This window comes from Citrus clementina, unplaced genomic scaffold (genome assembly GCF_000493195.1).
Source record: "Citrus clementina cultivar Clemenules unplaced genomic scaffold, Citrus_clementina_v1.0 scaffold_8, whole genome shotgun sequence".
Lineage (NCBI taxonomy): Eukaryota > Viridiplantae > Streptophyta > Magnoliopsida > Sapindales > Rutaceae > Citrus > Citrus x clementina.
The window spans coordinates 20,375,663-20,400,935 of record NW_006262022.1 but is presented as its reverse complement, the minus strand read 5'-3'; the positions used below and the strand labels follow the sequence as shown (position 1 = coordinate 20,400,935).

The 25,273-nt window shown below is 37.0% G+C and overlaps 3 protein-coding genes across 5 annotated transcripts; 1 reads left to right on the top strand and 2 right to left on the bottom strand.

The window, feature by feature from the left end:
• Positions 1–1,642: 1,642 nt before the first annotated feature.
• On the bottom strand, positions 1,643–2,572 carry LOC112096455. The gene is made up of 2 exons (XM_024179898.1): positions 2,253–2,572; positions 1,643–2,105 (listed from the first exon to the last, which is right to left on the bottom strand). The coding sequence occupies exons 1-2, from the start codon at positions 2,570–2,572 to the stop codon at positions 1,643–1,645; spliced, it is 783 nt and encodes a 260-aa protein (XP_024035666.1).
• Positions 2,573–5,984: 3,412 nt separating this feature from the next.
• On the bottom strand, positions 5,985–14,209 carry LOC18033969 (protein TIC 100). 2 transcript variants are annotated; one of them, XM_006424276.2, is made up of 11 exons: positions 13,442–14,091; positions 12,716–12,787; positions 12,377–12,466; positions 12,084–12,257; positions 11,084–11,174; positions 9,778–9,840; positions 9,589–9,655; positions 8,928–9,031; positions 8,723–8,849; positions 7,031–7,785; positions 5,985–6,600 (listed from the first exon to the last, which is right to left on the bottom strand). In XM_006424276.2, the coding sequence occupies exons 1-11, from the start codon at positions 14,089–14,091 to the stop codon at positions 6,169–6,171; spliced, it is 2,625 nt and encodes an 874-aa protein (XP_006424339.1). In that variant the 3' UTR covers positions 5,985–6,168. The 2 variants fall into 2 exon arrangements, with proteins under 2 accessions (XP_006424339.1, XP_024035048.1); XM_024179280.1 differs by lacking the exon at positions 9,778–9,840 and having other exon boundaries at positions 13,442–14,209.
• A 3,140-nt stretch (positions 14,210–17,349) lies between these two features.
• Positions 17,350–25,268, top strand: LOC18035527 (protein ROS1). Of its 2 annotated transcripts, none has more exons than XM_006424274.2 (23): positions 17,350–17,436; positions 17,593–18,042; positions 18,135–18,227; positions 18,352–19,461; positions 19,544–19,996; positions 20,085–20,156; positions 20,234–20,644; positions 20,785–20,875; positions 20,966–22,124; positions 22,250–22,329; positions 22,437–22,521; positions 22,714–22,805; positions 22,879–22,947; positions 23,042–23,078; positions 23,192–23,274; positions 23,394–23,831; positions 23,916–23,952; positions 24,041–24,098; positions 24,200–24,336; positions 24,429–24,494; positions 24,587–24,701; positions 24,801–24,839; positions 24,990–25,268. In XM_006424274.2, the coding sequence occupies exons 2-23, from the start codon at positions 17,601–17,603 to the stop codon at positions 25,109–25,111; spliced, it is 5,289 nt and encodes a 1,762-aa protein (XP_006424337.1). In that variant the 5' UTR covers positions 17,350–17,436; positions 17,593–17,600; the 3' UTR covers positions 25,112–25,268. The 2 variants fall into 2 exon arrangements, with proteins under 2 accessions (XP_006424337.1, XP_024034579.1); XM_024178811.1 differs by having other exon boundaries at positions 24,597–24,701; positions 24,990–25,037.
• Positions 25,269–25,273: the final 5 nt, after the last annotated feature.

The window sequence follows — 25,273 nt, the reverse complement described above, 5'->3', positions numbered from 1 at the left end:
AGCTAAATCACGTTGAAAATCTTCGGAGATCTCCAAAATCAAAGAAAAAAATTGAAAACCCTAGGTGAGTTGTTATTGCCGTTTTTCTTTTTGTTGTTGTTGTTGCTGTTGTTGTTTGGGATGTTGTTGTTGTTGTTGTTGCTGTTGTTGTTTGGGATGTTGTTGTTGTTGTTGTTGTTGTTGTTTGGGATGTTGTTGTTGTTGTTTGGGTTGTTGTTGTTTGGGTTGTTGTTGTTTGGGTTGTTGTTGTTGTTGTTGTTGGTGGTGGTGTTGTTGTTGGTGGTGTTTTAATGGTGGTGGTAGGTGAGATGCATGTGGGAAAGGGAAGAGAAGAGAAAGGGAAGGGGAAGCCAACTCGCTCGCGCGAGGGCGTGGCGTCGCGCGCGCGGCGCGCATCTGACATGCGACAGGCGCATGTCGCACGCGAGATGCGCGCGGCGTGTGCACCTCGCGCGCGCGACATGCGCCTGTCGCACGCGAGATGCGCGCGGCACGCCCATCTCGCGCGCGCGAGGTGCGGGCGCCGCGCGCATCTCCCGTGCAACAGGCGCTGCGTCGCACGCGAGATGCGCACGTTGCGCCCATCTCCCGCGCGAGGCCGCGCCATGGCGCGAGCGAGTTGCGCGTAGGCTCGCGCGAGGGAGGCCAAGCGCGCGCGAGTTGCGCGCAGGCATGCAGCTCACGCGCATTCTTGGCTTTCCTCGCGCGAGCCTGTCGCACCAAGAGGTGCTGTGATAGGTGTTCCTAAAGCAATTATGGAATAATGGTAGTTGTGATGTCCATTCATTACAATATGGCAACAACTTGAGCAGCTATATGGATGGGCGGGAAGATCTCATGTCCAAACCGTTTACGGATGTTGATATGGTAAGAATTGTCATCATATCTTATGGTAATTGTGTATAAAATATACTAATTTACCAATTTATTTATGTAGATATTCATCCCTGTGAATTTGGGCGGCGATCATTGGGTACTAGCTCGAGCGGACCTTCGCGCGAGGAGGATGCGGATTTACGACTCGTTGGTTACCTTTCGCGAGGACAAAACATATTTGCGTAAATTCAAACCTCTTCAAGTCGTCTTCCCTCAATGGCTTCAAGATGTTGGATTCTACAACATTCGACCTGAGCTTCAGAGTGCTGACTCTTGGAAAGTAAGAATCGTTAAGGATGTGCCCCAACAACAACCTGGAAGTGGTGATTGCGGCGTATTTATGTTGATGTTTACAATGTATTTGATGTTCGGGCTAAAACTTGATTTTGATAGTAGCCACGGGCATTACTTCAGGAAGAAAATTGCTGTAGATATATTCACGGGCGATATTGCCTTGTAAGTCGTTGTATTGTATTCAGACTTGATGTATGGATGTAGATTGTTTTTCTAATAGATATAAACTTTTGATATATTCATATATTTAGCTATAAGTAATTATTTATCATGGGATTTTTACTCATAATGCAAATGAACATAACATAATATACCTCATTACATATAACTCATTACATATAATTGTAATATAAATTATAATAAGAGTTTAGAATCCATAATTAGTTACAATGACACAGTCAGTTTGGATTCGACACAATGGGATTTTTACATCTCTGGCGGTTATGACCGGGTTGGTTGCATCGACCACATCTCACAGTTCTTCGGTTAACATCCTCACCGATAGAATGATTCTTAACTCTGGACGACGCCCAGGTGGTGGTGCTTCGATCGGTGGGTTAACTCTGATTTCTTGGATTTCTTCTGGAATGTCCCAATCTGTCATGTCCCCAACCGGCTCCACTGGTTCTGCATATGCCATGACCAATGAATCTTTAGAGTAATAATCAGAGCAAAGACTTATGTAATCCACACGGACGATCAGACAAGCAGCAATTGCATGCGCACAAACAAGCTGATCGAGTTGGAATACTCTACAGGAGCAAGTTCTTTCATGATTGTCAACTATCCCTTCCTTCATACCACCACCCAAAACATGAAATCGATGCTGAGACACTGGCCGAACGGTCATTCTTTCGGCCAAAATTCTCCTTTCGCCGACTATCTCATCTGCCCACGTCGTTAGACGAGTGCTCATCGATTCAGCCACAAGTTTCCTATCATAAAACCATTGCTGTAATGTTTTTCTAAAGTGATCAACAAGATGAGTAATAGGAAATTTTCGCGGTTCCCTCATTAAAGAATTCACGCTTTCTGCAATGTTGGTGGTAAGTATGTTGTATCTCCTACCTTCAAATTCGGACCTTGCCCAGTTACACGTGCCCACATTATTCTCTAAGTAATCAGCCGCGGCCGAGTGGAGCATCCACAACCCTTCAAGTTGTCTTTTAAATTCTTCGTGTGCATATGCCTTTGCTGCATTAATAAAAGCTGGCTCGAATTGATCCCAAATAGCTTTGGACATCCTGAATTTAGACTTAATGTTGCCTTTGACATGGTAAAAACAAACTCCATGACCAGCAGTGTGAAATGCTTTTAAAACGGCTCGCTTGATGGCAGTGCATCGATCAGAGATAAATACTAACTTTGGCCTATCGCCAATCACTCCGTGTAACTTCGTCATAAACCATTCTCAAGCAGCATTGTTTTCTGAATCCATGACCCCAATAGCTAACGGATACAGTTGATTATTACCATTCAGACATGTTGCTACAAACATGCTTCCACGATATAGCCCCTTCAAATGAGTGCCATCTACAGCGATCACAGGCCTTATGTACTGTGTGAAGCCCTTGATGGAAGATCCAAGCGCAACAAAGTAGTATAAGAAATTATCATCTCCATCCCGCTGGAGGTGTGTCACCGTGCCCTCATTCGCTTTGGTCAAAACGTGAGAGTATTTGGGAAGTAAGTTGTATGACTCTGCAGGGTTCCCTCGTACTATTTCAAGACCGACTTCTTTAGCTCGATATGCTTGCTGATATGTTAACTAGACCCCGTATTCTTGCTGCATGTCTGCTCTAATGTCATTCGGCGTGTATATCCGTTTATCCTGAATAAATTTATCCGCGATAAGATGGCCAACAACCCGACTCCTAACTTGACGGAGGCCACTAGGCAAAACCTCATTAGAGCATGTATGAACATTGTCAACTCTTCTCACTACCCAAGGAACATTATGGTCATCCGAACCTCTTGTTGCGCGAAGACGCCAATTACATGATTCCGAAGAACAGTGAGCCTCAAAGCGTGTCGTTGTGGACCGTGCAATCTTGAAATCAAACTTTTCCCGCAAGGCCACTTTGCGCAATTCCAGTATTAACTCATTCTTCTCAGCGAACAACTTTCCCACACCAATGTCGGCAGAATTACAGCTTCTAACTAAGTCTGGAGCAACCAAGTTTGAAGGCATAACTGGAGCAAGACTCACCAGGTGATCAACTGTTGTCCTCCTCCTCGAACGGGCCATCGGAGGAATAGGTCGATTCTCTCTATTGTTAACAGGAATATCATACTGATTCTCATCCTCATCCTCATCATTGATAGGAATATCGGAATGACCAGTGTCCCTATCATCAACTTCAGTATTGGAGTTCATGCCTTGCACATTATCAGCTTCTGTGTTGTTGGTGTTATAACCAGGATCATCATAACTGCGGAACTCATTATTCTGAAATGGAGAGTAATGTTGCCCTAACGATGTCCGTAATGGTAACACATTATCTTCAACATCCGCTAACGTAATGCCATTATCATCAATAGTGTCATTGTTTTCGTTGACTGGTGAGTAATGTTGTTGGAACGACATTTGTTGTGGTATCACCTCTTCTTCAATATCGGGGACAGACTCGTTTGCTCTAAACGAACTTTCACTTTCCACAAGTGGCTCAGGATTTTCGGCCGGAACTCGAGGATGTGTGGTGACAAATATAGGGATGCATCCATAATTGACCACATCAGCGGCCATGTGCAGCACAACATTAACCATTTCATCATTAAATATATCCATAGGTAGTGAGCATGCACGATACATTGTGTTACTAGATCTCAAAGTTGTCTTCATTGACAAACTATATTCATTATGATTTATCTGTAAAACTTCATACACCCTTGCCATAAATTGCTCAAACGTACAATCTTTCCTAACTAAAAATGCTGTATTCTTCGCATTCACGTACTCCGTACGGCCATCTGCTAATGTCTCCCACCAACCGTCATAACATAATTGAAGTACAACGGAATCCATTAAACCTAAAAAAATAAATAAAAGAGATAAGATTTCACGCTACAAAACCTAGTAAAAATGAATATGTAGTACATTTATGTGGATGAAATGAAGTATACAATTTTGGATTTACTTCGTCTCATCGTAAGCTTCGAAACGATATATTATACACCTAAAACAGACACATGTAGCCCACGTTATTACTTTCGGAAAATAACTTAAATTTAGTGAGACAGCGCCTGTCCCACTTGCCTGTCTCACATAAAACCAGTGGTAACAAGTGAGACAGGCGCCTGTCCCACTTGCGTGTCTCACATAAAACCAGTGGTAACAAGTGAGACAGGCGCATGTCCCACTTGCCTGTCTCACATAAAACCAGTGGTACCAAGTGAGACAGGCGCCTGTCCCACTTGCCTGTCTCACATAAATCTAGTGGTAACAAGTGAGACAGGCGCCTGTCCCACATGCCTGTCCCACTTGCCTGTCGCACATATTTTGGTGAGACAGGCAAGTGGGACAGGCACCTGTCTCACATAAAACCAGTAGATTTATGTGAGACAGGTGCCTGTCTCACTTGTTCTGGGCTTCTGTTTTACTCGATTTTTCAGGGGTTTCAATGATTGATTTTCATTTCTCAACTCAAACTAACTACTTTAACAAGTCACATTGTTTTGTTAACGAAAAATAACAACATTTGCAATAAAAAATCACTTCAATTTCGAACTCAAATGATAAAATCAATAGATTAAAAGTTTAGGTTATGGTAAGAGTATAAACTAACCTTAAGAAGCTCTCCAATTGATAATTATATCTTCAATTATGTAATGTTTGTTTGATGAAATTTGCTAATTTATTGAGAGTGATGGAGTTTGTTGAGTGATGAAGTTTGTTAAGTTGAAAAGAGAAAAATGGTGGAGGTGCTGGAATTGAAAAGGGAAAATGGCATGCCTTTGTAAATTTGATGAAAATGGTGAGGGTAATGTAGTCCAAAAATAGGGTATTTGGCTAGTTATGATAGAAAAAAGTTTGAGGGGTTAAAGTTGAAAATTGCCTAATTTTTTTAGCTATTTTTGTAAATTTCCCCATGAAGAGTTGGTGGTACATCATTATATGCATAAAGCTTGCACGAACTTTTAGTACTTGGAACTTGTAACATTATATAAACAATTGCAGTAAACAGACCCAATATTACTGAAAAAACCGACATCAAAAACACATGTTAAATGAGCCAATATTCAAACCACAAAGTAAAATACATTAAACAAAGCCGACATGGATGATCTCTCAAGCATTGCTTCTCAAAAAAAAAAAAAAAAAAAAGAAAGCGGCTACCTCAGTCTGGAAGCTAAACTGAACATGGTTATGTTGATGAGAGGATAATTTACTTTTTTTTTTTTTAATTTTTGTAAGAGTTGAGGGTTTGATTTCTTTTCTTTTTTTTTTTTTTAATTTCAGACGGCGACATTTTAGGAAGAGACCCTAGCTAATAGCTGAGTGCTTTGTGCCTCATATATTCTACAATAATAATATAAACCGTGGTTTGACCCAACTAGCCTTCTGCTCTTCGCAATCAAACAGGCCCATTTGATTAATGATTTCAAAAATGAAAATAATGAATTTCACAATAACTATTGCTTTGAAAATCAAGAAAAAATATTTTCAATTTGGTGCTGTGTATTGAGTCCAACCAAACTTCCTAATTTAATGAGGAATTCTCAATAATCTCTGCTTAATCAGCTGAAAGTGAAGTTAGCGTATGAATATCCTGCATATACTATTAAATAATTATTAAATAAAGAAAATTGCAGGATTCACAGTTCACTCATTCAGATATGCGAGGATTTAGTTTAGCAACATATCATTGCCTAAAACCCAAAATTATTTAATTTTCAATGCCCATCTTAAAACGGGTAAAGTTGCAAGTAGATTACAAAAAATTGAACAATGAGATGAAGCTACAACAAAATTGACCACCTTCACGATGGTCATAGATGTTAAAGAGCAATGCGGTGAGGCTCAATGCCGATAGTATCTGTATACGATTCCAAATAACACATTGGAGTATGCAACGATAATATGTTGTCAAACTCACACTCTGGTGTCACTAGCAGCTGACTTTCGCTATGCGGTCTCGCTGCTTTCAGGAGGACTTGTTTTGGACTGACAGGGGCCGAAGGGCGTGTTAGAATCCGAGATAAGGAATGTAATTGTGATGTCCTCTGATTTGCGTGGTTTCTTGTTTGGAAGTTGCGATGTGTTTGCATCTTTGCTGTCAAGCTCCTCTTTTCACTGAGTACTAAAGGGAAACTAACCGAATCAACATGTACCAAGTCATCCTTCCAGTCTCCAACACATGGGGTAGTTTGCTTTAGCGGCAATCTGCCCCGCTTCCAAGATAAAAATGATTGTTGCAGCCTTGATGGAATCTGCAAGTGAAAGAAAATCATATATAATAAATTATTCCAAGGTCTATTTCCATAAGTTCAAGGAAAAAAAAAAAGACCGACATTTCATCACAAAGAAAATCAGAAAGTAGATCATCGACTGAAAACCATAACATATAAAAGATTTAGTATGAACAACTTGAAGAATTGATAGAATTCAAAGGAATAAAAAATAGTTATATCAAATGTTCAATCCATAATTTTTTAAGTCACACACTCTCTAATAGGAAACGGTAAACCTTTTCTAATCTATATTTTTCAAAGCCAACGCACCACAAGGTTTTGTTATCATCATGTAACGGGTAAAAGTGTTATATGAACTATTAATCTTGTTCATTTCATTTCATCAGACAGCAAGCAAGACTATTTGCAACTATTAGGCTATAGATATCCCGTGGGAGTCAGAACTTACCAATGAAACAAGGCTACAAGAAGCAAATGATAATGATGAAGAAGAAAATGGAGAATCCCCAGGTCTCTTTCCCTTCTGATCATCCTTTGTTTGGTTCTCATCTGCAGAAACAGATCCAAAACTAGCTGGTGCATCCTCCTCCTCCTCTTCTTCTTCTTCCTCTTCCTCTCCCTCTTCCACTTTCACTTCATCTCTCCCCACTTCAGCTGTAGCTTTCTCAGGTTGGCTGGACAATGCTGAAAGATTTTCTTCCTCCTCCAAACCCAATTCTGCTTTCTTCTCTTCCTCCTCCTCTCTCTTCTTCAACTCCTCATCCATCTCCTCAATGGCCTCTTCCAGGCACAATTCAGCCTCTATCAGTTCAAGTTCTTTTTCATAAAGCTGCAGCTTCATCTCACTCTCTTTCTTCTTCTCTTCAGTCCATTTCCCTAGTTTGTCCATCATTGGCTTTAATTTATTTTCCACTCCCTTTGCAATGCGCGTCCAAGTGGTTTCCTTTTCTTCAACTACCCGACCATAAAACTCATCAAAACCAAGGGGTAGAAACTCAATCTTCTCTGGGTCTGGCTCTTGTCCTTCTTTCAGAGGAGGCTGCCAAAATAATCTAACTCCGTGTTCCTCATCTTCAATATAATTGATTAACCGCCCAGTTGGTGTGTGTAGGATAAGAGGATCTTCAGTATATATAAGCTTTGATGGATCTTCAGGATCAGGCTCTGGTTCCTTGTTAACGAAAATATATTCTGGAGGCTCCTCTGATGAAGAAAACATAAAAGACGTCAAGCACGGTGCAAGTGAATTGCTTAATAGCTCAATAAACAAGCAGCTAATACATCAGAGGAGAGGCAGAAATAAGAATATTAACATTAAAAGCTTGAAGAATGATCAAAATAAACACCAACCACCTTGTTTACCCAAATGAAATAACAAATTACTAGCGTTCCAAATTTCTAGTGATCTTCATTCATTGACCATATTTTAACTGTCAAATCCTTTAAATTTCTTCCTGAATTTCAAATTCTCTTGTGTTTTATCTACATTTGTTAGTTTATTTAAGGACCAATAAAATTGTGCTTCGCTGATGAAAAACATCTTGATGAACACAAGGGTCAAATCAGACTTTTGGGGATTGATACTGTTTTGTATGGATTTGATTGATTTTGGGTGGATACCTGGTCCACTCTTAAAGTGTATTTTGTCCACTATTTATTAATACAAATAATCATAGTTACTTATTGAAAAAAAAGGGTAACAGAAGAAAATTAGTAACAATTCTTAAGGAAGAAATTCTTTTGACATGCTTAATTGCTGATTGATGTATCTTGCAAGAAAATAAATGATCTAGAAATAGATATGAAACATTTTTTTTCTCTCTCTCTAAAGCATTCAAAAAGTTTCACTTGCCTTTCTGGATCTTGACACTGTTAAGAAACCAAAGATACTTAATCCTTAAGAAAAAAAAGAAAAAGAAATAAATAAAAGAAGAAAACGAGAAATAATGACGGAAACAGAATAAGAAAAGCTGAAAGTTCTGGTACAAGAAAAATGCAAAGGCCTGATTGGCTTGCATGTCATATGCAGGCCCCTTGCAAGCCTAAAACCAGAATGGGAAGTAAAATTCCCATTGTGTGTGTGTGTGTGTGTGTGTGTGTGTGAGAGAGAGAGAGAGAGAGAGAGAGAGAGGAGTGATACCTTTCTCCCACCAGTGTTCAAGCTCAGCAGGCATCGGTATCCTTAATGGTGATTTATAAAATGAGTTTAACCATATTTCTCTTTCCTGATCAATCTCGTGAACATATGTTTTCCAATAATCAGGGACCTGCAAAATGAACATATTCATTTCTTGATTCGTTGCATGACCTAAAGGGAAGACCACTGAGCTAGGAATTCAACTCGCCTCATAAAACTGGTTAATGAAGCCTGGTGCCATCCACACATCTTCTTCCTCATAGAAATAGGGATGTTGAGGATCGCTATATGGACCACTCTCTTCTCTGACCACTGGCAAGAAAAAAAAAATACCAAATAACAAGTCAATTTTTTACATCATTGGCGATAAAAGGTTGCAAAGCAAAAAAGAAGAGTGAAGTAACAAATATATATAGAGTCATAATCTAGTAAGGGTTCCTTTACAAAATTATGTGCATCCTAAAGTTTCTAGCATTAACTCAAGTCTCCATCAGTGAACCACCAAACTTTGAAAAACATGAGATATGCCTGGTCTGAAGCAAAGAGACATATGATTCAACTCAAAGATTTAAGTGACCTATTTCTTTCTTGGTGCCCTGGAGATGAGAACAGTTGAAGGTTTCTAGTAACCACTCGACAGACAACAGCTTCCAAGAAACTCACATGTACCTAGACACCTAACATGTATAATGCATCCATCAAATCAATGATTATGAAGAAATGTCATTAAAAAGGTAGATAATAATCCCAGGATAATACCGTCCCCATTCCATACTGCATAAATTATTCTAAATGAAGATGGAGAAACTTGGAGTTAAATATAGCTATCCTTGTACAAATAAGATTGATAATAGAGAATGATTACATACTTCCATCCGGTTTATTGACAAACATCCGAGCTTTAGCAGCAGCTACTTCTGCAAGACCTGCATGCAGCTGAAAGACCCATAAAATCAGTCAAAGATCTTTATGCTAGCTGAACAGATATCTTTCCTTTTTTTTTTTAAATTCTTTCCACCTTAACACAATGTTTAAAACAGTAAACAACTGTCATATACCGCTACAGTCTCTTCATCACAGCCCTCAGAATCTTCCAATAGCTCTCCAAAGTAGAATCTTCCCTGCATTTTAAAGATTAAATGACATTTACTTAATAAGCCCACTTACATGTAGCGTTTCAGGTATATTAAACACTAGAGAATCAATAGCAATTAAGGTAGCATTTACTTTTCCGATTGGATTTAGAATCCTAAGGAGTGAGAATCTTGGGATTGGGAGTGTGGAGTGAGATTGAGAGTGAGAGTAGGTTGTTTACTTACAATGGAATGAGAGTGTGGAAGAGAGACTAGAATCTCATTTAGGTGATTACTTCATCTTGGGTTGGGAGTGAATTGTTTCAAATTACAATTTTACCCTAATTTAAAGAATTGTAGTTTGTAATTACAAAGTGAATAAAAAATATATTTCTAAAATAAACTACTTATTTTATAATTAATTTTAATCTTATAAGTTAATAATTATTATTAATATTCTTAATTATGTAAATCACAAATTTTTTATTAATTTTAATTTTAATTGTGTAAATTAAAAATTATTGATAAGATCAAAACAAATGAAAATGAAACATTATTATTAATAATATAGTACAAAATTAATATTTTCTTAGAATAAACTATTTATTATTATCAATTATTAATATTAAATAAATATAATAATATTATATTTTCAAATAAAGATATTATATAGTAATATTATTAATTATCTATGAATATATTAATATTATTTTTCAGTAATTTTAACTCAAAATCAATGTACATTATTGTTTTTAATTTAGTAATATATTAAAAAATATAATAATATTATTTAAATAAATATGGTATTATTATTTTTAAATAAATGTAACAATATTTGATTTTAATAAATATAATTATAATTATATTTTAATATTTTATTTTAATAAATATAATTATGTTATATTTAAAGGAAAGGATAATGGAGCGGGAATCTCACTCCCACCTTTAAATAAGCATATAAACACTAGAGTGGGAGGACTCCACACTCCTCACTCTCACTCCAGTAAGTAAACACACCATAAAGGCACCCAAAATCAAAATCTTAACATAAGAAAATATGGAAATTTTCTAGCAATAACATATCTACGTATTTCTTTTTCTTAAGCAGAACCTGTAACCTATCAGATATTCTATGTGTGATGGCGCACAAGTAACAAAAACGTTGGGACTTACTAAGTGTACAATGTCTAAACCTGTTTTGCATCTTTAGTCAATTAAAGTCCCCCAAGCATAAAGTTTGGAAATTGGAGTGGACTGAATGATTAATGACTATACTGTATACAGGACCTACATATATGGGGCGCTCATTGATTTCATATAAACCACATCCATGCATTCTCCCATGCTTCCACTGACCAGCATAACGGTATCGACCCTTCTCCCTGTAAGAGAGATATAATGATCATTCATAAAAGTTTGTAATTTCAAACACAAAATATTTAAAAAAAAGGGACAAGAAAAGAAGACCGATAATGTGTCTAGGTCACACTGTACGTGCAAAACGTCATACTAACTAACTAACTAACAACTAACTTTTACAAGGTTCATATAATTTGGCACATTTGGTTTGGAACTCAAATTGTTTAAGCTGGCATTTCCTAATGGGTTTAGCTGGTTCCAATCCTTAGCCATTATTAGGAAATGGTATCATAAAACATCAAGCTATTAAAGAAAATGCTTAAGACTCAAGATGAAGTTATAGACCAAGATTTTCTCTAGGGGCCAGAATTTTCATTTTAATTTTAACTGTGAGCAGACTTTGTTATCAAGACATGAAATTAGAAACATAAAAAAGATCAATTTAAAAAATAATTTTGCATGTTTACATTTATTTATTCATTTAACAAGTGTACGTCTGGATAATAATCATTCCTCATATTTTTGTTACATTCTCATACAAGTGTCAATTCATTTAGTACCAAGTTTGATTAATTTTTCAATCAGACGTAAGCATAACTTACAATGTCAATTGCCTCCTACTCGCCTGAGACATAGTTTACCAGAAAAGTAAACCACGTGCTCACGGAAAAGAGGGAAGTGCTTCAGATAGTATAACTTAGATCCCCAAACTAATTTGTAATAAATCTTAGGTGCAGAGTACAATCCTAGTCACCCCCTAAGTTCACACATCAGAAAAGTATTCGTGCAGATCCAGACATGTAGGAAAGATAATGATTCTTATAAAAATACGTATTATCAAAGTAATAAAAATAGAAAGGTGTGAATGTGGATCTACAATGATGATTTAAAAAAAAAAAAAAAGAATCAGATAGCTTCAAGATAAATCTTACGGTTTTTTCCCAAATTCTGTAATCCATTCATTGCGTTCGTAAAAAGGGATTTCATACTCATCCCCAGCCAACTGAATGCTATCTTCAATATCCATCTCTAGCCACTTTTTGTCTTCTGGAGACATAAAATCTCTTGAGAAAATTTTCCCTTCAGCACGCATCTCTTCTTCAAGCCTTGGAAAGAGGGCAGTACCCAACTCAATCATTTAAATCACCCAGAAAATAATTGTTTATATTCCATCCACTGATTTACAGAATAATGAAACAGCACACAAGCAGGATCATAAACATACTTTGAACCTGGCACAGGTTCTATATCAGGTATGTCCACTTCAACGACCCCATGCCCTTCCATGTTGTTCTGAAGCCATTCACCTTCATACCTACAAATTTGGAAATTTCAGTAATAATTACTTTTCCTTCTTGATAAAACCTACTTGAAAAAGATGACAAAGAAGAACTTGGAATACGAAGCCCCAATGGATATCAACAAAGCATAATCCAATATAGACGCGCAAGGGGTTGAACATATAGAGTGATAAGGTAAAATAACTAGTTCTGTTGAAGCATAAATACAAGGAGGAAAAAGAAAAAAAAAACAATTGCAACTGCTAAGATAAAAACAGACAAACCTGACCAGCCCTTGCTCAGCAATGTAAACACCTTTCCCATGAGCCAAGTCATCCCAAACAGTACCTTCATACCTTGAACAGGAAGCGTATTTTTAAAGTAATCAGCAAAGAAAATAAGTGAAAGCAAGCATGAGTGCTGTAATTAGTAATTCAAACAACATTAACCACCCAAAAAATACAGAAGATTAACAATGAAAACAATCCTGATACAGTGACCTAGAGGACAAGCAAACTGTTGAAATAAATAAACAGACGGTGAAACAACTTATCTAAAAGCAACTGCATCCTGTCAACCTCCCACATCAATAATGTATTAAGGTTTGACATAATCAAACTCACTGTTAAACAAAAAGCCAAATCCCTAGCACTCCAATACACATCCAAAATCAAGAACATAATCACTTCAATTCCTCTAGTATCATCAAACAGACGATTATGGAACAGCACAATCAGATGTCAGCAAAAGTAACACATAATCAAACAGCACCATAGCAATCATCCCACTCATGAGCAAATACAGTCAACAAACTAAAGTAACTTCCTAATCCTCTCGAGCTATTTGCTAAACAAATCACAATAGTTTTATTAACATATAAGTAACTACTTTGCTTCTACTTGCTTTTAAGAGCTTAAGGGTTTGATTAATGCCTCATCTTTAAACGAATAGATAGAAATATAAGGGTAACTTTGTAGGTATAAACCAAAATTAGTGAAGGAAAAACATACGAGCTTCCATCGGCAAAAACGTAGCTAACCCAGGTTAAAAACTCCTCAATCCTATCCAACTCCTCGATGACAGCCTTAGGAGTGGCGATATCAACATGGTCATCCGGTACCACGGGGTAAGGCTGCCTGTAGGGCAAGTAAAACGGGGCAATGGGCGGGACCTTACCGGCCTTATACATATCCTTCACCACCTCCCAATCCTCTTCATCGGCAAAAGCCGGGTCCCAGCCGGCTTTGGTCATCTCCAACGGGGCGTCCGCCCAGAGCTCTTTCAAGTCCTGTTCCATCCAATTCTCAGGATCTTTCGGGAAATCAAACAGGCGCGCATTGTACACTTCGGCTTCGTCCACATCTTCTTCTAAATCCTCTTCGTAATCCAGCAAGTCTTGGTATCTTGGACTCTTCGTGGCTCTGTTGAACCGGGCAACGTTGATTTCGGGCGTGTTCATTTCCGGAGGTGGAGCTTCGCCGTACCGGACCGGCACGTAGTTTTTGAGGATCTCCTCGTCGTCGTCTTGTTGTCGTTGTCGTTGTCGTTTCTCGCCTGAGTCGGAGTCGGAGTCGGAGTCAGACTCATTGGAGTTTTCTTCTTGTTCTTCGTCTTCATTTGGGCTTTCTTGTTGCTGATTTTCTTCTTCTTTGCTCGGCATTTTAGGTTTTGGGTTCTTGAGAGAGTGAGTGAAGTGTGTAAGAGAGTAGATGAGAAGATAAGGCGAGTGATACTGAAGACGAAATTTACAAAGCCAATTTGAGCAGATTCCGAACGAGGGTTTTAGGAAATTTTGTTTTTGTTTTAACTGTTTTCATGGAGTGGTTAAACGAACCGGGTTGAGTTTATTTTTATCTACACCCCACTTCTCTTTAAATCACACCCAGCCAGCTTGGGATGATACGACGATTATCTACGGCCCATTTGTTTTCTACTGACACCCACTTAGTTCGAGCTGATAGACAATGAAGAGGGTCTGTGGTTGCGGCAAAATACGTTGGGTCGGGATCCTGGCACGCGGATTGAGTTACTATTAGACTATAACATTAAAAAATTTAAAAATATTTTGTACAACACACGTCATCATGATTATTCCAATTTTTTTTATATATTTTAATTTATAAAAACAAACAATTTAATACAGATAATTGAATATTAAAAAGGGAAAAGGACATCTACACCATTAAATTTTGGAGAAACAGTCATAAAAACCCTTAAGTTTTTAAAAAGAAACACTAAAATTTTTTTTTAACCATAATACTCTTTGAATTTGAAGTTTTTTAAATAATACAAATTAAATATGAATAATATAATCATCTAATAGACTGATAATATTGAATTATTTTTAACATTTAAAATAATATTAAATTTTAAATTACTACATTTGTTGATACAAAAATTAGTTCGGTTTCATTAACTCGAGCAGATAATCTTGTCGACACTTGAATTTGTACTAGGAATGACGGCTTAATGTTGTGGCTTTCCCTACTCAAGCAATCACCCTTAACCTCACACTTGTTTGCCCGGACCACCTACACTCACAACACTCTGTTAGAGGGGCACCATATGTTTTTTTAGCAAAAACCTTCCGACGCTCAAGTTAGTGATTGTGATTTTCACAGAAAAACTTGTGCTACAATTTCGTGGCTTCACTCTGATTACTTTAAACAAAAAAATTAAATTTAAAGAGAAAAGAGCACTCACAACACTCCGTTAGAGGAGCGCTGGATGTTTTTCCGGCAAAAACCTTCCGACGCTTAAATTAGTAATCGATTTTTAAAAAGAGAAAAGAGCAATCTCCATAAAAAGTTTTTGAGGAAGAAGAGAGTGATTATATAAAAGTCTAGTCTAAAGAATTGTCTAACCCCTTTACCTTTATCCCCTGTAGCTTTTATATTCAAACGGAATCTTCGGCTTCCTCTCCCCACGATCATTATTGGGTCAATAGCATTATCGTGGGCGAATGGACACCACAATTGCTATTGAGTGGGTTTCAGCGGGTTTCGTGCCCGAACTCTCTAGAACCCACGTGTTGACAACTGTCGTTGACTAATTCTTTAATCAAGCTCGATCTTGTCCTCTCCTCGCACTCCCTCAAACCTATTGTAGTCGTGCAACCAAACTCACACCTCATCGGGTATGACTTTCCTCGAGGACCAGATTCATGTTGAGGAGATCTCATCCTAATCGAGCACTCCTGGTCACGATATTTCTCACCCTAAATAACATTTATTTTAATAACATAGTTGTATTCATTACAGATATTTTAAATAAATTTTTGGGTTAAATAGATTTTATAATTAACAAAATGTCTCCCCATTAATAATATTTAAATTATTTTTTATAATATTCAAAATAATTTTAATTTTAATTTATTTATTTTAATATTATATTTTTATTTATCATTAAAATTACTTTAATATAATAAATTAGGTCCAATAGATTGTAAAAAATTAAAATATTTTTTAAATATTAAAAATATTTTTTAAATGTATAAATTATTACATTTATTTTTATGTCATATTTCTATTTATTATAAAATTTTGGGATTATGTTTTTAGATTTATAGAGTCATAGGGGATCATAGTCAAAAGGGAGTCTTGGTATTTCTTATTGAAAACTTAGGGGTTGTTTGTTTTTTTTTTTTACTTAATGACTTAATTAACTTAAATTTTATTCAGTTAAATCATTAAGTCTGTTTGTTTTTTCAACTTAATGGAGATTTTCAGCAATTAAGTTATTAACTTATTAAGCTATTTTTTTTAGCTTTTTACTTAATCTAAAAAGTTTGAATGCTATTATTAAAAGATATTTTTCAAAATATCTCTATCTATTTAATTAATTTTCATCATTAGCTAAATAAAATTTAATAATTATCATTATTACTCATCTGTATATAACTTGTGATAGCATATAGTGGTAGACTATTATTATTTTTATCTTTTTATTTTGTTCAAATGAGCATTATTTACATTCATAGTTTTTTAATGAATATTTTTCATATAAAAACATCACAAACTATAATAAAATTGATTAACATATATGATATAAAATATTAAAGAGTTGTACTCAATTGAATATGATTTATGTTATGATAATTTATTCCCTTATTTATATTCTTTAAGATGTTTATTATTTATTTAACATTATAATTTGTAAGGGCATAAATGTAAAAATATGAGTTTTCATATTTTTTAAGTTAAAAAAGCAAACAACTTAATATTTATTTTTAGCTATTCAGATAAAAATAAATAAACATGTCGTTCAGATTCAGACATTCAGTTCTATTCAGAATTCAAACTAATTCAAATTTATTCAGATTTCAGACAAAAAAAAAACAAACACCACCTTAGAGTATTTGCGACTATTTCTCTAAACTTTAGGAGTGTAAGTATCTTTTTTCCTATTTAAAATAATAAATTAAGACATATTTTATTTTTATGAAATTTAAAAAATTAAATTTCAGACAGAAAAACAAATTTCTACGCAGGTAAAGGCATTGCGAGTGTTTATTGTGTTTATACGCAGGTGAAATGGGTAAGTTTTGGAACTTCCAAATTCCAATGCAACAGAATTTGGACCTTTTAATTAATTACTCTTAATTTGAAAATTTAAACAGATTAATCTAATCCTTCAAAAAATTGAATGAAAAATGGCCGATAACAACCGCAATCCCTTAATCAAAATTAATTTTTGATTTAGAATCAGAAATCAACTAAAACTATTCAAATATAATCCGGAATTTTTTTTTTTTTATTTATATCCTCACCAATAAAAGTGAAGGTAACTAAGTAACTAACATTGGAGAAAAGCGAAACACCGTAAAAGTCAAAGTTAGGTCACAGTAAAACTAAGTAACTAACCCTAACGTCTTTTTAATTATCTCGTACTCACCAAAGATATTATATTACTCCCACTCACCAACACAACGCATCACGTCACATCCGACGTATCAGGGATCACGCCAAGATTCCTGAATAATTTTTTTCTCCGGCTCAACTCCACTGTAAAGCTTTCTGTCTCTGTATTCTGCAATTTTTACAATTAAATTTTGCTTCTTTTTTTTGTTGTTGTTGTTGATTACTTAAAAGGGTAACAAGTAAGTGAATTAACTTTCTGTTTCGTTTTGTTTCGGCATTACTCTGTCGTCCTTTGATCGCAGAGGGAGGGATGTTTCGTGAACAAGTTTACAAGCGGAGGGCTAAAGAGAAAGAGGGGTTGCAGTTGCAGGAATATAATAACAATAATGCAGGTGGTGAATGTTGCTGTTGGGTCCCAGGGACGCCTGCAAAGGAGAAGAATCCTGGACCTGTTTCATCAAACCCTGAGGCTGAATTGTATCTGATTGATTTAAACAAAAGCATCGATGAGTGGCAACATGAGGCTGAGGCTGCGGCTGCGGCTGCGCCGGAAGTTTTTGAATTTTCAGTTTCTGTAGACAAGAATGCTCAATTGGTTGAACTCATCAATGTGGCTGCTCCGGCTGCTCCTCAGGAATCTGCTATTTTGTCTCCAGTATTGGTTTCCGGAAAAGGGCCTGAACCCAACGGCTTTTTGCTTCCAATTTCTGATAAGAATCCTATCAGCTCCCCGGAATCCTGTGTTTCTCCACGTAAGTAACAATGTCTTTTCTTCCTTGGCATTTATTAAATTTGAATTTCTGTCTGTGAGTTCCAAAATTAATTGATTGACGTGGAAACGCAGAAGAGCGCGGCAGCGGGAACGATGATGATGGCGACAATCTGAAACACCCGCAGCAGAATGGTACAAACTCCCCGGATTCTTGCGTATCGCAGCGTAAGTGAAGTTAATTCTTTGAGAATTTTGATAATTTTGTTGATGCTGAATGTGTGTGTGTGTGTGTGTGTGTTTTTTTTTTTAAAATCACTTATGGACCTATGTTTATAAACATGCCTTGCAGATGGTCAACAGAATGTGCAAGAGGAAGAGGAGGTGGTGGTACGGGAAGAGAAGGTTGGGGTGTTTAGTACGGAAGTTGAAAATTTGAAGAAAGGACTGAAGAAAAGAGGGCCAAAACAGAAACCCAAAATGAAGAATCATAGACCCAGAGTGCTCGTTGAAGGAATGCCAAAGAAGGAACCAAAGCCAAAGAAGGCCCCGCAGCAGCCTAAGACGCCGAAGCCTGTGACTCCAAATCGTGCCCATGAAACAACCCGGAAGAGGAAGTATGTGAGAAAAAATTCGGTTTCAGGGAATGTAGTGATGGATGAAAGTGTCTCCAAGAGAAGGAAGTGTGGGAGGGGAAATAGACAAAGTAACTCGGATGCCATCATTTTACTTCCTCCTCCTCCCATAAAGACGTGTAGGCAAGCTTTGAACTTTGATTTGGAAAACCAGTCAAGAGATGACAAAGCCATAATTATAGCTATTCCTGAATGTGGAGTCCAAGCATTAGATGAATGTGCCTTCACAAAAGCTACTGAACATGGAGTCCAAGTAGTGGATGAGTGTGTGGATGCTAGGGAGCAACGTGAGAACAACAAAACTAGAAGCAATAGAAGAAGCAGGAGGAGACGGAGATTAAATATATTATTCATGCGTAATCTACCCGTAGGCCAAGGACAGTATCCAAGAAGAAAGAGGAGATTGAGGAGAGCGACAAGGAGATGCAACTTAACTGTACTAACTGCAATTCCATTATGTAGCCAGCTGCCCAAACTTCCTTCTAAGCAAGCTTTTCCCAGCGAAAAAGCAACTCCAATATGCAGCCAGCCACCAAAGCTTCCTCACAAACAAGCAGCTGCTATTGAAAAGAATGAAGCTGAGGTTATTTATGAACCAGAAGCTAGCAAAGATATGTTGTTGACTGATAACCTTGAAAAGAATGTCGCTGGCAGAACCGTAGAACCCTCTGTTGTTGTTGATTTAGAATTTCAAGGAAATAAAAGTGAAGGAAGTCCATTCAAATATGAGGATTTCCCACTTGCTAGCTACTTAACAGGTGTTCCTCGTAAAAAACGAAAACACCCTCTGGAACTTGAGAATTTTGGGCTCATGGACCAAGCAATAGGTATATTTCTTAAACAAATGTTTTAATCATGATTCCCTATTTAAGCTGCATATGTTTAATACCTACTGTTATATCGATGTAGATTCACAGAAAAATTTGCAGGAACCTGGTTTGGGATTACAGGAAGGCTTTCAGGAACCCAGAATTGGTGAATCGCCACACTTTCAAGAGCAAAAAATTGATTCACTGGCACCCTTTCCTGGTCAGAGTTCTGGTAAAACGTTACCCTTTCCTGGACATTTTATTAGTGGCTTGCCGCAGCTGAATATTGGTGTCCTCGGACTGTTGCCAGAACTGAGTATTGGTGCAGTGGAACCTTTTCTGGACCAGAGTAATTCTTCATTGGAATTTTTTCCAAGACAGGCACAGGCGATCAACTCACAGGCGGAATTCTTGAAGGAACAGGTAATGTATCGTCTGGACCAGTTGCGCAAACAGATAAATGGTCCTTCTTCACAGTTACAGGAACAGAATCAAGTTATCCAGAGAAAATCTTGGAATCCCAAGGATTTGTGGTTCACTGCCAAATCAAGAGGTATCATGTACTCCCATTTTCAAAAAAAAAAAAAAACATAGCTCATCAAATCGTGTGATCTCTAATATCAAATTCAATCCTGATGTAGGTTCACAGGAGATCATACAAGTAGAGAGAAATGGACTTCCTACTCAGAAAATGCCACCTCGCTATTCAAGAGGTAGTTTTCTTTGGCATCAAAGCAACTTAATCATTCAAAATTATGAACCTCTAACAGCAATTCCCATCCTCACACAGGTTTACAAGTGGATATGGAGCAGCAACTAATGCAGTCAACCACTGCAGACATCATAAGGAAATTCAAGGATTTAACTATTAGAGATGGAGGCAGCCAATTGCCACTGCAATGTAATAAAGCAGATGGGCCAAGCAATGTGCACAATGCGGTGGTTCCCTATCAAGTTGGCCCTAGCAGTGAGCATGGCGCTCTGGTTCCCCATCAAATAAAAGAAAAGCGTAAGAAACTGAAACCAGAAGTTGTTCTAGACCCTGGGACATTGAGGATGTGGAATCTCATAATGAATATAGATGATGGCACCACTAAAGATCAGACAAGCAATGAGGATATGGAGAAATGGTGGCAAAAAGAAAGAGAAGTTTTTGAAGGAAGGATCCAGTCATTTACTGCTCGAATGCATCTAATTTTAGGTATATGTTCACTAAAATATTTTCCATTATTCAGAGAATTTACTATTCACTTTTTTTTTTAATTTTTTTACAATCTTTTTACTGTCTCAATGTACTGAAAATGATATATTTTGTTTCTCCTCTTGGATGGTATATGATAGGTGATAGAAGGTTCAAGCCATGGAAAGGTTCAGTTGTGGATTCAGTTGTTGGAGTTTATCTAACTCAAAATGTATCAGATAATCTTTCAAGGTAATTTTCTCTTTTGGGCTGGAGCTTGATTACTCAAAATTTAAAAGAACTGACTTAGACTAAACTTACATACTTTCTGTATCGCTGCAGCTCTGCATACATGTCACTTGCTGCAAGGTTTCCCTTGAAATCAACAAATGACCACACACCAAGTGATGAAAATCTCAGGACCGCAGCTAGTCTAGAACCAATAGGAAGTAACTCAACATCAAATGGTGCAGTATATGATTCAGAAGGGAACATGTATTTTGTCACTGAGCCTGAACCAGATAGGTGTTGTGAATTGAAGGACAGAGACGATGCTTTTGATTCCAGGATTCAAAGGAAAGCTTTACAAGAAAATGGTGATATTAAAGTCATGACAGATGCAGTTCCATCTCAGGCATTTGACACTTCTTCTGTTCAATCCCTTGACAGAACTCAGTTGTTTCCTACAGGGAACTCAAAAGCAGATGTTGCTTCTTCAACTAAAACCTCTAATGCTGAAAGTTTTATTACCCAGTTTTCCCATACTGGGAACTTGAAAAAAAATTCTGTTAATCAGTTGTTCCCAACTGCGAACTCAAAAGCAGATGTTGCATGTCCAAGTCAAAACCATATCACTGAAAGTTCTGTTACTCAGTTCTGGCCTACTGGGAACTCGACAGCAGATGTTGCATCTCCAAGTAAAACTTGTATTAAGGAAAGTTCTATTGCTGCTTCCACAGAGATTCCGCAGCTAGAAAACACAGCCTTGCTGCAGGATAAAGTAGACGGGATATTATTCTGTGATGAATGCCTGGATGGATATACAAAACCAACAAGGATAGACAATGGAAATCAAGCATCAACCTCAGGAAGAAATGACCTGAAAAGTGATTTTAGATCCATCTCTTCGTCAGATTTCAATGATCCCTTTGAAATCTCAGTTTCGCCTTCAAATCGAGAAAGCTTCAGAACTGGTATGCCACAAGCTCATGATGCCACAACCACAAGCAAGAAAAGTCCTAGTGGGAAAGGGAAGTCGAAAGAATATAAGTCTGACATGAAAAATGACAGGACGAAAAAGACTACTCCGAAAAAGAACAGTGATAATACAGTGCAACAGGATTGGGATCTTTTGAGGAGAATATATTCAACTGGAGAGGAAAGAAGTCACGACAAAATGGATTCTGTGGACTGGGAGGCAGTTAGGTGTGCAGACGAAAGTGAGATTGCTGATGCCATCAAAGAACGTGGCCAGCAGAACATAATTGCAGGACGAATCAAGGTACGAAACTGTGCACTATGGCAAAAAAATAGGAGGTTTCAAGTTAAAGGTTTTCTTTTCCTTTTCTTCCCCTACTATTTGATATTATTCTTGTAGATGCTAACACTGGTTACTCACTTTTGCAGGAATTCCTTAACAGATTGGTCGAACTACATGGTTCCATTGACCTCGAATGGCTGCGAAATGTTCCACCTGATAAAGTGAAGTAAGCTGACATATCACTTCACTGAATGTAGCAATCTTGAATGAAACCCACTTTCAGAAGGTAACTCATATTTAATGTATTTGTGTTGAAATCATCAACAATCCTAGGGAATACCTGCTGGACATAGAAGGATTGGGGCTAAAGAGCGTGGAGTGTGTACGGCTTTTGTCACTTCAACACATTGCCTTTCCTGTAAGATATAGTAGAATATCCTGATTACTTACCTAATAATGAAGTTTTGCCTCCTCAGAATATTTTGAGATTAAAAACTACAGTTGAGCTTTTTCTTTCTTCTTTTTTCTTTTTAAACCAGATATAAATTTCAGGAATTATTGCTGGTCAACACATTGGACTAACTTATTTGGTCTTAAATTTTCCAACCAGGTTGATGTGAATGTTGGGCGAATAGCTGTGCGTCTAGGCTGGGTTCCCCTCCAACCCCTGCCTGGAGATCTTCACATACATCTTTTAAAAGAGTATGTATATATACAAAAAAGCACAACATAATTTATAAATAGAAATGAGAATTTCTAATCACATTCTCTGTAGGTACCCAGTGATGGATAAAATTCAAATGTATCTTTGGCCACGACTATGCTACCTTGACCAAAAAACATTGTAATTACAAAATTCCTCCTCTAATTCAATATGTATTTATTTATTTCTCAAATATGAAATTCCATAACTAATTTTGCAACTTTTTCCAATATAGATATGAACTACATTACCAAATGATTACCTTCGGAAAGGTGTGCTATCAGTCTTTTTATAAAACACTTTGAAAGCATTACTGTCTCCTTCTCACTTTTGATCTGCTATAAAGAAAAGCTAAATGGTGATGGCATGCTGAATATTCATACAGATCTTCTGCAAGAAGAGGAGTCCAAATTGCGGTGCTTGTCCATTGAGGGGGGAGTGCAAACACTTTGCCAGTGCAGTTGCGAGGTTTGCTTCATAATTTATAGATAAATTTTCTTAACTTGTCCGGCAATCCAGAGATGCCAGGAAAAGGAAAGCAAAGCAATTTTATAAAACAAATTCTGATGTTCAAATGTTGGATCCAGTGCAAGGTTTGCCTTACCAGGGCCATCAGAAAAAGGGATAGTGACGTCAGAGTTTGGTAATGGAATTGGACAAAGCCCTCCTTTGGTTGTCAATCCAATACCAGTGATTCGCATTGAGGCTGATCCGGTTTCAGAATCTGGATATCAAATCAACAACTGTGAGCCTATCATTGAGGAGCCACGGTCACCAGGGCCTCAATGTTCAGAATCTCCAGAATCTGAGATTGATGATGATGATTTCAGCATTGGTGACATTGAAGAGATTCCTACTCTCAGACTGCAAGAAAGGGAGTTCAAGGAAAATTTCCCAAATTTCATGGAGATGAACAAGGTCATGCTTCAAGACTCCAGTGCTTTAGTTGCTTTGACTGCAGAAGCTGCATCCGTGCCCACAAGGAAACTGAAGAGATGTGCTCATTTACGCACAGAGCACCATGTGTAAGTAGCCATTTTTATCTTCATATGATCTTCCAAAAAGAGAATTTAAACATCAAATGCTAACAAAATTATATTCTTATACAGCTATGTACTTCCAGATGCGCATGAACTACTTCGAGGGGTAAAGTAACTCATTTTAAAATTCAAGTAACTTTTTATTGTTAATTATGTATCAAATTTCTGATTATGATCTGTGAATTTAATTACAGTTTGATAGGCGAGATCCTGATGATCCGTCTCCCTACCTTCTTGCGATATGGTCACCAGGTACAGCATTGATGAGTTACATAATGGAATTGTTGCATGAGTTTCCATTATCTGGAAATAAGATGCTTATGATTCCATATGCTTTGCTAAATTGACATTAGGTGAATCTCCAAATTCAGTTGGCTCACCACAGTACAGATGTAACTCCAAAGATTCCAAACTTTGCAATTCGGAGATATGCTATTCTTGCAATAGTGTTTGTGAAAGAAATGCTGGTATAGTTCGCGGAACAATTTTGGTGAGTCAAAACTGTTAAGCCATTTGCACATTCTAGTCTTTAAACAATTAAATCAGAGAAATGACGATAGGAACAACAAATGCAATGGACAGATACCTTGTCGCACCGCAAATAGAGGCAGATTTCCATTGAATGGAACATACTTTCAAGTTAATGAAGTGAGTTCGTCATTCAACATTTCTCCAACATTATGGCATTGTCATGCCATTATTAAAATGAACAATTCAATTTTTACATAATGTCAATGTAGGTATTTGCAGACCATGAAACGAGCCATCACCCCATTAATGTTCCTAGGCACACGATTGCTAATCTACGAAGAGAAATCGTCTGCTTTGGAAGTTCAGCAACAACATTGTTTAATGGTACAAAGACATGTTCACTACATAATTAAGATGAGTTGTTATGCATAATGTAAAGTTAAATAGTTTGGCTCATGGAAAAATGCTTTTGCTTTATAACAGCTTTAGACATGCGGCAGATTCAGGAATACTTTTGGAGAGGTATGAAGCAACAATTTCCTAAATCCTTTATCGTACGTTAAAAATGATGAATCAATGTGCTTAATATGACAAGCTCTTTTATTATCGATCTTGACAATGAGATAGTGTCTTAGAACTTAATAGTATATATTATGCGTAAACTTTTTGCAGGGTTTGTTTGTGTGAGAGGATTTGATAGAAGATACCGGTGTCCAAGACCTCTTGTAAATAGACTTCACTGCTCACCAAGTAAGAAGGAGGCTGGAAGCAAAAGATCAAGAGATGAAAGTTGAATAAGAGATCATAGAATGCCGCAAGGCAAACTGATGTTTATACACATAATAACATGCTCTAAAGATTTTGTACATATATAGGTAACTGCAAAATCTATATCTACGATCCGTTAAATTTATAACATCAGTGTGCAACTTGTTTTAATATCATTTGAACAACTA

Coding starts and splice junctions, on each gene's coding strand:
- LOC18035527 (XM_006424274.2), top strand. CDS start 17,601: ATGTTTCGTGAACAAGTTTACAAGCGGAGGGCTAAAGAGAAAGAGGGG. Junction 19,462..19,543: donor GCTCATGGACCAAGCAATAG/GTATATTTCTTA, acceptor ATATCGATGTAG/ATTCACAGAAAAATTTGCAG. Junction 22,948..23,041: donor TACCTTGACCAAAAAACATT/GTAATTACAAAA, acceptor TTTCCAATATAG/ATATGAACTACATTACCAAA.
- LOC18033969 (XM_006424276.2), bottom strand. CDS start 14,091: ATGCCGAGCAAAGAAGAAGAAAATCAGCAACAAGAAAGCCCAAATGAA. Junction 9,841..11,083: donor TCAATGAGCGCCCCATATAT/GTAGGTCCTGTA, acceptor TTTAAAATGCAG/GGAAGATTCTACTTTGGAGA. Junction 8,850..8,927: donor TCATTAACCAGTTTTATGAG/GCGAGTTGAATT, acceptor TTCATTTTGCAG/GTCCCTGATTATTGGAAAAC.
- LOC112096455 (XM_024179898.1), bottom strand. CDS start 2,572: ATGACGAAGTTACACGGAGTGATTGGCGATAGGCCAAAGTTAGTATTT. Junction 2,106..2,252: donor GGCACGTGTAACTGGGCAAG/GTCCGAATTTGA, acceptor GTTTTATGATAG/GAAACTTGTGGCTGAATCGA.